Below are 15,131 nucleotides of genomic sequence, written 5' to 3'. Positions count from 1 at the left end.
TTTAAGCACATGGCATATCTCCTCCGAGAGCTTGTCCTAAGCTTGGTGGTAGGAAAGGACAGCCAAATAACTAACATGTGAATTTGAGAGAGAAGAGTGAGCACAAATGAGGTTGGATGTTTCCATACTTGCTACCAATGGCATTTCATCTTGCACAATAATACTAGTCTCTATTAAACAATCTTTTAAACACAGTCTTGAGATTTAAGATCTCTACAATTTTATTCACAAGTCTAATGTGAAGTTTGCCTTCTCTATTGTTGGTCCTTATATGATTTAGTATTACTATGGATTCCTCCTCCCAACTTACATTTTGCAAGACAAAAACATTCTTGTTCCATCATAGTTTTGGTCCAAACTACCATAGACACATTTATAATTATAAATACTTGGTAATTACTATTACGTTTTTCTGGTTTCTTAATTGTTTTTATCTGGCTTTGTTTTAACTGGTTACATTATTGTATGTAATCCAGAGTCTCACCATGGAGACATTAAAAAATAGAAAAGGAGTGTAACTATGATCTTATGGAGATTCCTAGAAAAACAGCACAATACTATTTCCAATTTAGCATTTGGAGAGCTTTATATATTTTTTTAAATAGGCAGCAGCACCATCTGGTGACTGAAAACCTAATTGCATCCTAGATTACCCAGTTAGGATTTTGAAAGGTCTGTTTCTTTTTCAAAATATAATTAGGATACAAAACAACAGAGTTGGAGGTCTTCTAGTCCAATCCTCTGCTTGAGCAAGAGACTCTATACCATTTCATACAAGTGGCTGTCCAGTCTATTCTTAAAAGCCTCCACCAGATGGGACATCTACATTTTTCCACTGGTTAATTGTTCTCACTTTAGGAAATTTCTCTTTGGTTCTACATTGCTTCTCTCTTTGATTAGTTTCTATGTATTGCTTCTTGTCTTGCCTTCTGGTGATTTGGAAAATAGATTGGCTCCCTCATCTTTCTAGTAGGCCCTCAAATATTGGAATACTGTTATTGTGTCTCCCCTAGTTCTTCTTTTCACTAGACCAGACATACCCAATTCCTGCAAACATTCTTCATAAGTTTTAGCTTCTAGACCACTGTTTGTTTATTTAAGTGTCACAAAAAAATAAGGGTATATTTTTATTCTCTATAAAGAACAAGCAGCATTAAAAATATCTAATATATATATATAGAGAGAGATCAAAACTGATTAGAAAAATATGAACATATTTGGTATGCAATTTAAAAGTAGTTTAAATAACACACCAAATACTGCGCTATTTCTCTCATGTTTTCTCAAGTTTGCACCATCAAGATGTTCATATTTCTCAATAGAGTTCTAACCTGGACAGCCTGTCCGTCAAGTGATCGATCAAGTTGGACAGTTAAGAATGCTGAATGAGTAAGTTCATCTTTAGTTGCATGAGTTCCTTGCCTGTGGATAGAAGAAGTACAACTAAGTCTCACTTCAAACTAATCATCCCCAAGATTATATAAAGCATAACTCTTTCTTTGAGTCAAGAAGCATAAAGTAGTGGGCTTAGAACATATTTGGAAAAAAATGAAACAGAAACAAAACTTATATAAGTAATCTTATTCCAAAAGCTACTTGAAATCATCCAATTTAGAAGATTAGGATCAGGGCAGACACTAATATGTTTAAAGTAACAAAGGATTCTGTTCTATAGTTATAGAAGGGAGACAAGAAAATCCTAAAGTATGTCATAAAGTATGCAGCTTTTCTGTATTATGATAATTTTTTTAGTTCTCATTGCATTACAAATATATTATACTTCACAATTTGAGTTAGATGGGACCAAAAGTCAAAAGACCGAGGCACTATATCTTTCATCTTAAACAATGTTGGTCTTTATTGTAAATGGAGCTATTCTGACTGTAAAACTAAAGTTTTCTCTCACTGTGGTTTTCAGCTGCTTGCCTTTCTTGCATAAACCAGCTGGAAATTAAGCCCATTTAAGAAATACCTTTCCAGATTTCAACCTTTCCTTCCACTTTGGCCACAGTAATAGCCAGATTATCTATCTAGGCCAGTGGTTCCTAAAGTGGACGGGGGCAAGGGTGGTGGTGGCAGGGGGCGCTAAGGGGCAAGGGGGCGGCAGAGGAATGCTGAAGGTGGACCCCTAACAGGGCGCAATTCAGGGATGGGATTCTACCGGTCCATTACCATTCCTGGTAGTTCGGAGAACCGGTAAAACTGCCCCCTGGCTGGCCCCATTCCTCTCCGCCTGCTCCTCCGTTCCCTGTCCAGTCAGTCCTTATTGCGCATGTGTGACATTGCATGCATGCACAACAATCACTGATGGCCACAGTGGCAGGTTAGAGAAGCAGAGCAAGCAAATCCGGAGGTCGGTAATTTGCACAGCAAAAAGCCTCCAGATGCTGCATCTGGACTCCAGCCACACCGGAAAAAAAATGACAGTTGGAAGCTTTTGCAGTGAAAATTACCGACCTCTGGCTTTGCTCTGCTTCTCCAACATGCCGCTGCAGCTGCATTCTAGGTGCCGACCATGCAGGCTCACCCTATTGACTGCTGCACCACTCCGCTTGGACTTACTTGGGCAAGTCCCTCTGATGCAGCAGGCTCAATGGAATGGACTGCGGGGCCGGAGCCTAGAATGCAACTGCAGTGGTGCATTGGAGAAGTAGAGCAAAGCCGGAGGTCAATAATTTTCACTGCAAAACCTCTAGCCACCACATGTTTTTTTCAGTGCGGCTGGACTCCAGCTGCACCGAAGAAAAGACACGGTATCTGTATGCTTTTTGCAGTGAAAATTACTGACCTCTGGCTTTGCTTGCTCTGCTTCTCCAATGCGCCACTGTGGCCTTCAGCGATTGTCGTGATGTCGCACATACGCAATAAGGACTGACTGGGCAGGGAATGAAGGAACGGGTGGAGAGATGCCTGCAGTCCAACTGCACCGAAAAAAGCATGTGGCAGCTGCAGGCATTCATGACAAGGGCAATGTGGGCTGGCAGGGAGCCCAACAACAACAATGGTTCAGCCCTGGCTTGCCTTCCCTGCCAGCCAGCCACAGGAGAAAGGTAAAGTCATGGCCCTGGGGCAACAAATGAGGCAGTTGTGGGGGAGGAAATGGGAAGATTAAGGGCCAGGGCATCTGAAAGGGGAAACGGGGTGATGCAGGATTAGCCCAGGCCTTTGACAGACTAAGCCATGCCTGCCTGGCCAGAAAATAGGTAGATAGGTTAGAGAAGGGATAGAGAGAGAGGGAAAGAGAGAAAAACAGAGAGAGAAGAGGGGAAAAGAGAGAGAAAGAGAGAGGGGGGAGGAACAGACAAGAAAGTAAAGAAGGGAGAGAGAAAGGAAGAAAAGGGATAGACAAAGAAAGAGGGGGAATGGAAGGAAGGGACAGAAAAAAGAGAAAGGAAGGAAAAAGGGAGGGAAGGAGCGAGGGAAACTGAATGAGACAGCTAATCCAACCACCTGCTCCAGCAGAGTTCGAAGGGTGTGTGTGTGTGTGTGTGTGTGTGTGTGTGTGTGTGCACAGCTATCAAAATCCAAAAACAGGTCAAGTAGCTCTGGGGAGGTCAGTCATAAGTTAGAACACTTGCCAAGCAATTGGCCATTAAGCGAGGACCACTTATATTTGGTTTGCCATGCCACCCAGTCACATGACCATCAAACCATGCCCACAAATTAGGCCATGTCCACAGAATCAGTTGTTAAGAAATTTGAATTCCACCCCTGGGTGGGGGCCACTGAGGATGAGTTTGTAGCACCAAGGGAGCGGTGGAATGAAAAAGTTTGGGGACCACTGATCTAGGCCAGGAGTAATACAGCCACAATTGTTACATTTCCCTGTTCTTTCTCCCTTTCACCCGTATCAGAAAAGCAAATGTCAATTGCTTTCCCTGGGCATGATTTTTCAGGACTGGTGGGGATAAAAACAGTTTTGCATTCTTCCTGTCAGAAAATAGAAACTGGAATGAACTCTTGTCAATTTTTCTCAGTTAAAACAAAACCTACAGGATTAGCCAGCAGTCCTCCAAAACAAAAGGTAAATATTTTCTAGTAGGCACCTCAGCAGCCCAATACAAAATGGCTGCTGAAGACAAGAGTAGAGACTGGGTAGTGTGTGAACCAATCAGATTGAAGATATTTATTTTGAAAATGGAATGAAGTGTCAGCAACCACTTTTGATGCAGCTCAGAAAACTCAGGTGAAGGTCCTTTCCGAGCAGACTGAGAACTGGCAGAGGGTAATGCCATCCCTTCTAGCCATCCCAAAATAATAGGAGATCCAATCGTGTCCTAAGGCAAGCTGAAGCACAGAATTATGCTTAGTATATGCCTACAAAGTTTTCAGACAGACTTTTCAAATCATATTAACACAATAATAGCACTTTAACTAAACATACCATGTGTAGATAATCTTGCCCTTAGGGTAGGTGTACAATATGATGTAGCAGTCACCACCATAAAACTGCCCATAGCTACCAGGTTCTATAGGGATTCTGCCATTACTTTCAATGCGCCAAATCTAAGAAAAATAAGGTATAAATGGAAAACTACTGTACATAGTTTTTTTAGAACCTATTTTAGATCCTCAAACAGAACTTTTGATACACTATCATTCCAGAGGAACAATCTGTCTGAAATCTTTCACAGCAGAAATAAATCATGTGGCACATTAAAGTATAAGCTTACATTTTTTCCTATTTAAATACATTAAAGGTATACTTATAATTTAATATTTACATGTCAAAATAACAACTTGTTCACATGTACTTAATTCAGATTTGGTACCTCAGACATCTGTGAAGGGGAAAAAAAGCATTAGTATCCTACAACCCTTAAATGGTCTTTTTATTAGTGGCTTGACCAGAAATCTTTAGTCTATAGGAACACTCGTGAGGAAATCATCCATGGTATGTTTTAAGAAATCATGCAGTATCTTCCTGTGTAATGTGAGTTAGAAGGGGAGAAATTACATTTTTTTTAATCTGCATGGGATTATGCAATTGAGGAAATCCTATTCTACTTCATTGGATTCAAGTTCTAGATATCTTGGGAATTTAATGGAAACAAACAACAAAACTTCAAGGTTTTGTTTTAATCCACAGAATATAAGCATGCCCCACTTTCCTTTCATTAATTACAGTCACAGGAAATGATCATCACTGGGAATAATGCATGCAAGGATGATGGAGGGGAGGTGTTTTTGTCCCTCTTCTTTACTTGTAATTCAAATAAAAATAACCCCTCCCCTCTTGTTTTTCTCTAAAAGGGAAGGATTTCCCCTTAATACCAAGAAAGCTTCTCTGAAACCTGGGTAGGGACACAGAAGTGAGAGAACAATCAATCGCTCTTCCCATGACCTGAGGACAAGGTGTAAAGTTTGCCGCAGCTACACTTGTTAATAGTTAAAGCATTGTGCTAAGATGTGTCCTGTTTTATATTTATGAGCCAAAATACCTCGATTAAAATGTGAACTGTGAGAGTGTTTGGCTAAAAAATATTACAAAAATACCACCATAAAACAAAAATAAGTATTGAAAGTTGACAGCAATATAAGGTCAATATGCATAAATACCTCCACTTTCCCAGAGCCATCATCTATCATGTTGTGCTGGGCTGCCATTTGGGGAGATTCATGTAACTTGCTAGCATCAAATTCAATTGGTTCGATTTTTGCCACTCTCTCCATGACATGCACTTTTCCAAAGCCATTGCTTTGATCTCTGTCTTTCCAGTCTTTAAAGAACTGCTTGAAGATGGGTGTTTCACCTCCTTCTGGAAGAATCTGAATCTGTATGTCAAATCACAGATACGATATGAAATCACAGATACGATATGAAATACATATAATTACCAGCATTATTTTTCTCCCATATTGTAGGAAAATAGTATCAAACAGTACTTGATCCAGTCTCCAAATAAGCCTCAGCTCATAGGGCATATTTAAAGATTGGACCATATTCCATAATATTCTGGAATACAAGCAAGACTTTTTAATAATTATTATAATAATTATTATTTCAAATGTACTCATCATGTGTCCCAGCCAATATTGTTAGCTTTCTTCTTAATGATTTCAATCCTATCAAGAGGCCTATGAACTGACCAAAATGCAGCTGATACCACTATAAATTTCTTTCAAATATTTGCAATCTCTATTTCCAAACTAGTGTTTTGTAATAATTTCTCTTTTCTTCTTTTCAGCCTTAGTGTCTTGAAATAGCTTCACTGATAAATTATAATTATTTTATATTGGAATACTTCACTGATAAATTATAGTTATTTTCAATGACAATGTTACTGGTTTGATATATTTCAGGTAATCAATCTGAAGGTAACAACACACATTTTTGTTCTGTCATTTTCAATTACATTATAGTGAATTCACATCATAAGTAATTCTCATTGATAGTGAAGTCATAGTTTTTACATAAATGCTGATGTAATATTTTGCAAAGTCAGTCATGCCTTTTTTTTTTTTTGGTAATCAGTATGTATGATTTCACTATATCCAGTTTTATTTGTTTCATTCTTATCTCATCATCTACTATCTAAACTAGTATTTCCTATTTGAGCCCAATGACATTTATGTGTAGGAGCTGTTCCTGGGCAACAAAAATGTTCCTTCTTTTTTATTTTTTTAATGTGCCATTCCTAATCCATTACCATGTTCTGATATTGTCCAATTTTCCATTACTATTTTTCAAAACAATGTCCATAGAGTGCTTTAATTTTCAATTTTTCTAATCTCATTTTTAATTATTGCTTTTTAATAGTCACGTCTAAATTCCATTTCTGCAAATAGTTCTTTCTGAACCATTCCCCCCAACCAATTCGTGGAAAAATGATCTTCTATGAAACCAGCCCCTGGTGCCAAAAAGGTTGGGCATCACTGTCTAAATGTAATCATCAAATCATTTTTTTCTTCATAACCTGCATGCAATTTATCAATTCCAGGCGCACTTCATTTTTTTATATTTTTTACTACTTCTGAACTATTTTTCTCTTTAAAAGTCTCTAATTTTTCTCTAATTCATTTTCAGTAATTAACTCTCAGCAATGTCATTTTGTTATTTTTAATGGAATGATCCCATAGTTTTCCCCAAAAAGTAAGATTACTTTGTTCTTAAATATTTATATTCATATCAACAATGTTTATATTTATTTTAATTTTGCTTAGGTTTACAAACATTATTTCACTGGGATGGTACTTGGAAACAATATTCCTTATCTTGATTAGCTCTAAATTTTAAATTTTGTTTGAATTGGCTTTTATGACCATTATATTACTTTGTGTAGGGTTTTTTCTGATAATATAATTTTCTGTTTTAGTTCTTGATTATGAGCTGTGGTTTTGGTTCTGATGATGCTCTGTTTTTTTTAAGATCTTTAAAAACCAAAATCACCTTTCACTTGCCAAAAGCCATTGCAATTTTTAGAATCAGTTTCAACTGTTTGTTTTTATATTTTCATAATTTTAGATCTTGCAAATTATTCAGATTTTCATTTATTTCTTTCACTTTCAATTCTAAGAGAATTTCCACTTAGGTTTTTTAAAAAAATTGTTTTAATTCCTTTCACATCTCAATCTTTGGTAACAATGCAAGCAACATAATACATTACCCCAGTTGAGTTGTTTCAGAAATATTAATGCTGAAATGGTTTTCAGGTTTATGTTCTGAAATATCTCAAATAAGAGTCTCCTCTATGTTTGCTTTAAGACAAATAGTCTAATTCTTGCTATCAATTCTTGCAAGTTTTTAATGACTTTTCCAGCCAATTCATTTTGCCTTTCAGTTACTTTTGGTTGCTGGAGCCTGAAAATTGCTGCATTTCCTTGCTTAACTAGTTCATTTTCTTGCAAATCTTGACTCTCCTTTTCTATTTCTGGCTGATAGATCAAGAAAGCTTTATCATGCATTTGCAACTATTCAGATTTTTCTAAACCCTGTTCTCTCTCAGTCTATTGTTATTCTTTTTCAGGTACGTGATCATTACTTCTTTTTTTTTTGCTTGAAATCTCTGTTGCATTTAAATATATGAAATAATCAGCATGAATGTTTATGCTCACGCAAAACAAATAGTAGGTGGATCTTTTTGAGGCATTCCTCTAGGTGCTTCAAACAAATGTTAAAACTAGCTGCTTGAGAAATTCTTTTTGGTCAGAAATGTGAATATCGTATTGTCTGACTTTTCTATTTTACAAGGCTTTGCTGCTTTTTAGATCACATATATGTAGCAGATTTTGTTACAGTTTTTGATCTGATTTTATGGGGCTTTTGGTTTGGTGTAGGATTTTATGTTAGGGTTTTTAATTTTGACAATCTTAATTTTTATAATAAATCTAAAAATTCAAGCCTGGACATTAAAATATTGAATATTGGAAACATTTTAATCTACAGATAATATATTTTCTATCTCAATTGTACCCATAGTACCGTATTTTTCAGAGTATAAGATGCACTTCCCCTCCCCCCCAAAGTGGGTGGAAATGTTTCTGCATCTTATAGAGTGAATACGGGCCTGTTTTTGGCCTACTGAACCCTCTGCATGTCCCATTTTTGCCCTCCCCAGCATCCAATAGCACTCTGCAGGCCAAAAACAGGCCTGTGCAGAGTGCTTCTGAATGCCAGGGAGGGCAAAAACGGGACCCATGGAGGCAAAAAACCGTTTCTTTTCTTGCTTTTCTCTTCTAAAGCGAGGTACAACTTATGGTCCAGTGCGTCTTATACTCCGAAAAATACAGTAATTAGGTTATGGTAGCCTTACAACTGCAGTTACTATAACGTTAGAAATCTTGTGTAACAGCAGGTGTTCCTTAAATAAGCATACCTGTGTGTTGAGAGGATAATTCATTTGCTGAACAAATTCCTCAGCTGATTTCATGGCAGCCCTCCTCTCATCTGGATTAGCATTTTTACCTTATTAATATAAAACGATAGTTCACATTACAACAATGAAGTGGTTCGATGAAAGGAAAAGTTCAGAAACTTCTTCGGAACACTGACATTTATTTTAATTTATTGCTGAGTCTAAGCTCAATTTGATTTGGGGGGGGGCAGCATAACTTCAAATGGCATAATAGAAAAGATTCTAGCAAAATGGTAGCAATTGATATTATTTACTGATTTAGGCAACAAAGCTTCTGATAACTGCTAGTTATGAATTGTTATCAAAAACTTAATTTAATCTGCTCAGGTTTACAGTTTCCTTTACTGATTACAGGAAAGAGATCTGTCATAGTAGATTTTTATAGCAGCTTTTTCATACTTGGCAACCTTAAGATGAGCAGCTTTTTCATACTTGGCAACCTTAAGATTTTTAACTCCCCAAATCCAACCACCAACATGTTTAACAGTATTTCCAGCATGATACATGTTTTACAGTATCAAGACATTCCAAGAGATAAAGAACAACAAACAAACACACAAACACAAACCCCTAAGAGAATCTATTCCTGCATAAAGATTTTATGACTTCACAACACTTTCATTTACATGTCCTGAACAATTTTACTTTTATCAAAGAACCAATTATAGAGAATGATCTACCAGGAAAGCAAACAAAGACCTTTCATCTCTTCAGAAACAAAAACTTCAGACTTTATATCAATGTATGTCCACATGCTAAAACAAAGGTTTCTTTGGAGGATTATGATAATGGAACCCCTAAAAGCTCAATTGCTCAGCAAATTCTTTCTGGCAGGTAAAAATCTTAGGAAATTTCTCCCTTTCTTTTTGGTTATTTTTTTTAAAAGATTTTTACTCTGTAGTTACACTAATAAAGCAGGAAGCTAGAGTGATTTATTGAATCCAGATATTCAATGGCCTTCCTACCTCATTTTGTTTTAAATGAGACCAACTTTCTTAAGAGTCTGAACAGAAAAATTGTCTCATGTCAATTTTATCTTCTGGGGCCAGTGACTTTCATTTCAAGCTTCTATTGGCATTTAAAAAGAAAGCAGAGAGACTTCCATTTACCTTTCCATACAAATATCTGTCTAGCTGCACCATAATCCAATATAAAACATTCTTCAGACAAAAGCATTGGTCTTGAGAAGGGATTTTCATCTGCAACAAGTGTAATCTTCATAGACCCACTGGCATCGGACACCTGAATATGCAGGACATTCACATGAAGATCAACTCACAGTTCAAGTAATTTCACTTGGTTACAACTTCTAAAGTTCATGTCTAAGGATGTACAGGGGGTGCCATTGCATTCAACTTTGAACTTTCAAATTTGTGCTCCTGATGCAACGAAAGACAACAAAAAGCTAGAATCTGGTTTATATTGTTTTATTAGTTTCAGTGGTTTTGCTTCAGGGTAATGCAATATGAGATTAAACTATAAAAAATTATGTAAATTTTAATTATTTAAATTAAGTAATCTTAAGTAATGTTAAATTGAAACTTTAAAAATGAATTATTACAGAGAGAGCTCTGCAAAGGAAATTGGCTGAAGGTTTACTAATAACATTCTTTATCGAATTATCTCCTAATAACCCAATTTCTTTTCCCGTAGCAGAAAGGAAGGAGAACAATTGCTGTATTCATCTCATTTGTTACAGCAATTTGGCGCTATAAAAATGAAAATGCAAGAAGCCAAAAATTAAAGCCTACATACACTTTAATTTCCCGCATACACTTTAATTTTCTAGTCATGCTAAAAACAGGAAACATTAAAATCAGCAGGGACTACAAGCTCCTTTATCTGAATACAGTCTATTTAGAAGTAAATATATCACACGTTTTGGAAAGGGGAACCAGGATCAAGTATAGCACTAAATTAAATACATGTAAATCCCTTTTCAGTTATTTAAAGTGGTACTTTTGCAGTACCAAACATCTTTTAATAAATATGTGCCAGCTTTCCTTTACTCCAGACATAAAAGAGGGTTAATCAATGTTTCATTCCATTTCCAAAAGAACCAGTTTCTGCTCTCATGCTTCATTTTCCATTGTTTCCAGAAGAGAGAGCTGAACTATTTTACTTTATAATTTGGTTAATTTCTCCTTACAATGCATTAGAATTCAAAAATAAAAATGACAATTTTATAGCATTAAAATCAAGTCACTGAAGTTCTTTAGAGAGAATATCACTTTGAAATTGTATGAACAATGTAAATCAGTAGGAAATTCTATTGTTTAAATCACAGACCAAAAAAACAAGATTAGTACCTTCTAGCTTTGATGGAAGAAAGAACCGGAGTGGCTGTTTGCGAAGTGAGTTCCTATTATTATCAGAGAGTATCACTAGGTAATCAAGAATAGCTGACATCTTTTTCTTGATCACCTTTTCATAAGAGAAGCAGTGGACTGTCAATTCTCCTCTCTCACACAATAACTATTTATAATTCTTCTGCATACATTTGTAATTACTTAGGCATATAATTGCAGGCAAATATTAGCACATGATGTTTTTCCTGGAATGGAGAACTATAAAATGTTAGAAGTCCTTTTCTGCTATTCAGTTGATAGTGAAAGTTTTCAAGCAAGGTAGAGAATCAACATACATAATAATAGTCACTTTCCTCTTCATTTCCAAGGGTTCAGTTGGATGATCTCAAGAGGAGCCAAACTTGCATTTACTTGAATATGCCCCTCCATAATTTTTTTTGCTTTAATGGGGCATCAGATAATACAGAAAACAGATATAGTATCCTTAAGGGAAAATTTTTTAGAACACAGGTTCAAAGTATCAGGTTGAAGGCAGCAGGCAAAAGCCATGGATGAATACAGCAGGGTGTCTTACAAACAATATCACAATCCAAATACCAGCATTAGTTATTTGAATCCTGATACCGATGCAAATATGTAAATTACAATATCTGTGTGATGATATTCTGTACTTGCCACATACAGTATGCATACTCGTTGCCTGTGGATATACATTGCATATTTTTAATGTGATAAATCTGTCATAGATTTAAATGGTTGAAAGCATTTAAATAACTAATTTAGACTGCCAAAAAGGGTACGAAAGAAGCATATCGCAGTAGCCATATCAAACCATTAAAAGAACATGCTTTCATTGCTCCATATAAAAATATATGCATAAAAAAGAGGATTCTTACCATGTAGAGTTTAGCATTTCGCCTGTTGGTAATATCAGCTGCCTCATCATCATTGTCATTGCCTTCCTGAAGATTTTGCTTGGGTCCTAAAACCTGAACATAAAGAAGTTGGGGCTGAAAGAGACCTAGGATGGCAAAGTAATATAAATAACCTGACTATCCTTTTTATTTATGGATAAACATTCTTGATCATTTTTGGTGATTTTGGTTATTTCAAAGTCGCACCAACATAAGCCCACCTAATTTTGCAACTTCAATCAGATGTCTTCATGCCTTTGGAAAGATGGATGACAAGAGGTTGATCTAAACCAGACACATGCTAGGAAGGTAGTGGGTATTAAACTTGCTCATTCATAGTATTTATCCAATGGAAAACTTTCATTTCATATGTGTTTATTCAAAACTCCATTGTTCCAATTTCCATGGAAGTTCACACAGAAATATGTATTTCATAATGTTCTTTTGAACTTATTCTTTCATAAAATGTACTTTTCTAAATATATACAACTTTCAAACTTAGACGGTCTAAAATATGTACTTGTTTCCTATCATAAAATTCAAACAAGTGGAAAAACCAATCTATCCACTAGTTGGTCTGGTCACATTGTCCACATTGAAAATATAGGATCAAAGAACAAAAACTAAATACTTACGGTAAAGAAAATTTATGGAAATTACGGTATGTTTACATCAATGAACAGGAGGCACTTCTCGGAAGATTTAGCAAAAAATGCTACTGAGAGATTACATAAGTCATTTTATATAAGCCATTCTATCCCACCTTGCCATCGCAAAATTAGGAATATTTTGGACTGATTACAAGAAAGATAAAATCTTTCAAATTAAGCTTGACTTCTGATGACTCCATGATCATGTCCACTGGTTTTCTTGGAAGAAATAGGTTTCCAGTGCCCTCTTCATATTATGAGCAGGGTTTTTTTAACTTTTCAAACTAGCTCAGAAGCCCTAATATTTCCTAGAGGTCTCCCATACAAGTATTAATTAAGCCCAACCCTGCTTAGTTTCCAAATCCATTTTATACACCTCTTAATGAATCACCAAATGCATTGTTACCTAGGTACATAGTCAATATGAAGATGGGTCAGCATTAAAATGAGGCTATTTATAAATATTTATCTAAGGGCAAATCCTGTGCAAATCTCAAAAACAGATGCACACTTTAACAATTGCCAAGTTTATAAAATTTGATATTTCGGATCTAAAAAAGTTATTCTGAGGCATCCTATACTGTATGTGACTTGTTTTCAAGTCTACTTCATTTTGATGGAAAGAAATATAATTGCAAGTTATAACTATATCTGTACAATTAAAATGAGAAAAGCAAATTCTTAAAATTGAGTTATATAGGCATCAAATGTGGGACCTGCTGGAAATTCACTGCCTAATATAAATACATCATTGAATTCTCTTCATATGTAGTAAAGAAAAATTAACCTCATTTGGATTAATGTCTAACCAGAATATATTTAAATAAGATATCTGCAATGCAATATTACCCAGAGTATATATTTATGAAGCAAAGTCCCATGTTGACAATGCAAATATTTGATAAGGGAGAAACAGCAAAGCAATATGATATAAAGATAATAAAAGCACCTTAAACATATTTAAAACAAGAAGCTACCTCTATATATTTCTGTCCTATCAAGATATTATGCAATAAGATAAATAAAATAGTATTTGCCAGCTGACAAATATAGTGGCATTACTTTATTCATGGTTTATGGCCTTTTCTTACTTTTCTGAGGAGATTAAGAGCAGACCCAACAGAATAATTATTCTCAGGGTAGTTGGGAAAATGGTCAACTGCCAAATTAAACAGTCCCTCCAATAACCTCCCATATATCATTTTTCCATCAGTTACAGTATACTGATGACCAGCATGTTTTTAATCTTATTTTAAATTATTGTTAATATTTCTGAAATCCCTAAATAATTGATTTGGGTTGCTTGGAGGATCATCTTTGCTTCTACATATCAATCTTTATGTTCATGATCAGGGATCCTGTTCATATGTTCATCACCATTTCCTTATCTCTAAGATGTTTTCAGTTAAATAGGCTATAATCAATGCAATTATATTTTGATTAAATCTGGGGTCCCTTTTTACATGCACGAAAATTCATAGTGGGCCTAGTCTTGGTGCTTCTTCCTCCCCCAAAAGGCAACTGGACTTTGTAGCACCTTTGGGACAACCTGGATGACTGAGAATCTCCATAGGCCCAAATAGGCCAGGCAATGTTGGTTTCAGACTAGCATATGACACTTCCTTGTAGGACATCAGGAGCACAAGTGAGCAGGGGAATAGCTGAAGAAGATAGTACCAGGATGGCCTCATTAGTTGTGGAACATGAAATGCTATGTACTAAGAAGAATCACTGCTCATTCAGCTGTTTCTCCTCAGGCAATCTACAACACTGGGCAGAAAGTGAGATGTGGCTGGGGAAAAATAAAAGCAGCAGCCAACAGCCTGGAGAGGAAGTTCTGATGGTATCGGCAGCAGCACTGAGTAAAAAGGGCAAAAGGAGGAGGGGTTTACTCAGCCGCTACTTGCCAGTTTTCTCTGGTAACATCATTAAGTCAGAAGTAGGAGAAAAAGCAGGCAATCAGCCTCAGACACATCTACCAAGTCAAGATTATATTGCTGGAATACTGTGGAGTATATCTTGTGCTCCAGTAATTGTGCTCATGGGAAGGAAGTTTGAGATTTCTAAGCAGTTTTAAACTTTGTTCTAATGCATCTGGGTTTTATTTTAAAGTTTAAAGAATTTAAAAAGAGCCTATATTTTAAAACTGCTTAAAGGCTGACAATTCAAGGATTTTAAAATATTTTTTCCACCTGCCCTTTTTAACAAGTAGCAGTTTCCAAAACATGTCATAATGGCTTCTTTATGTAAAGAAGGATTATAATTATTGTCCCAAGTAGACTAAGGGTGCTCCATGAGAATGTCATGATCCACCTAAATTTATCGAGAACTGAGTTTCTAGTTCAGATACTTACTAACAAATATCAACTCTGTCTTGAGGTAATTTAATGTAATTTATAACTG

General features: G+C 35.9%; 1 protein-coding gene across 2 annotated transcripts in view; it reads right to left on the bottom strand.

Moving 5' to 3' along the window:
- The window catches only part of SCIN (scinderin), a 54,179-nt gene that overhangs the window by 12,399 nt on the left and 26,649 nt on the right, over positions 1 to 15,131 (bottom strand). For both annotated transcript variants that reach the window (XM_087916384.1, XM_026706339.2), the window contains 6 exons: positions 12,061 to 12,153; positions 9,965 to 10,097; positions 8,817 to 8,905; positions 5,560 to 5,775; positions 4,385 to 4,506; positions 1,332 to 1,422 (listed from right to left, as the gene is read on the bottom strand). In XM_087916384.1, the coding sequence (XP_087772510.1) occupies positions 1,332 to 1,422; positions 4,385 to 4,506; positions 5,560 to 5,775; positions 8,817 to 8,905; positions 9,965 to 10,097; positions 12,061 to 12,153 (744 nt within the window). The remainder of the gene's footprint in view (positions 1 to 1,331; positions 1,423 to 4,384; positions 4,507 to 5,559; positions 5,776 to 8,816; positions 8,906 to 9,964; positions 10,098 to 12,060; positions 12,154 to 15,131) is intronic.

This window comes from Pseudonaja textilis, chromosome Z, assembly GCF_049901715.1.
Source record: "Pseudonaja textilis isolate UNSWEBS1 chromosome Z, rPseTex1.2, whole genome shotgun sequence".
Taxonomy (NCBI): Eukaryota; Metazoa; Chordata; class Lepidosauria; order Squamata; family Elapidae; genus Pseudonaja; species Pseudonaja textilis.
The sequence above is the reverse complement of the archived record's forward strand: the minus strand, read 5'-3'. Positions and strand labels throughout refer to the sequence as shown.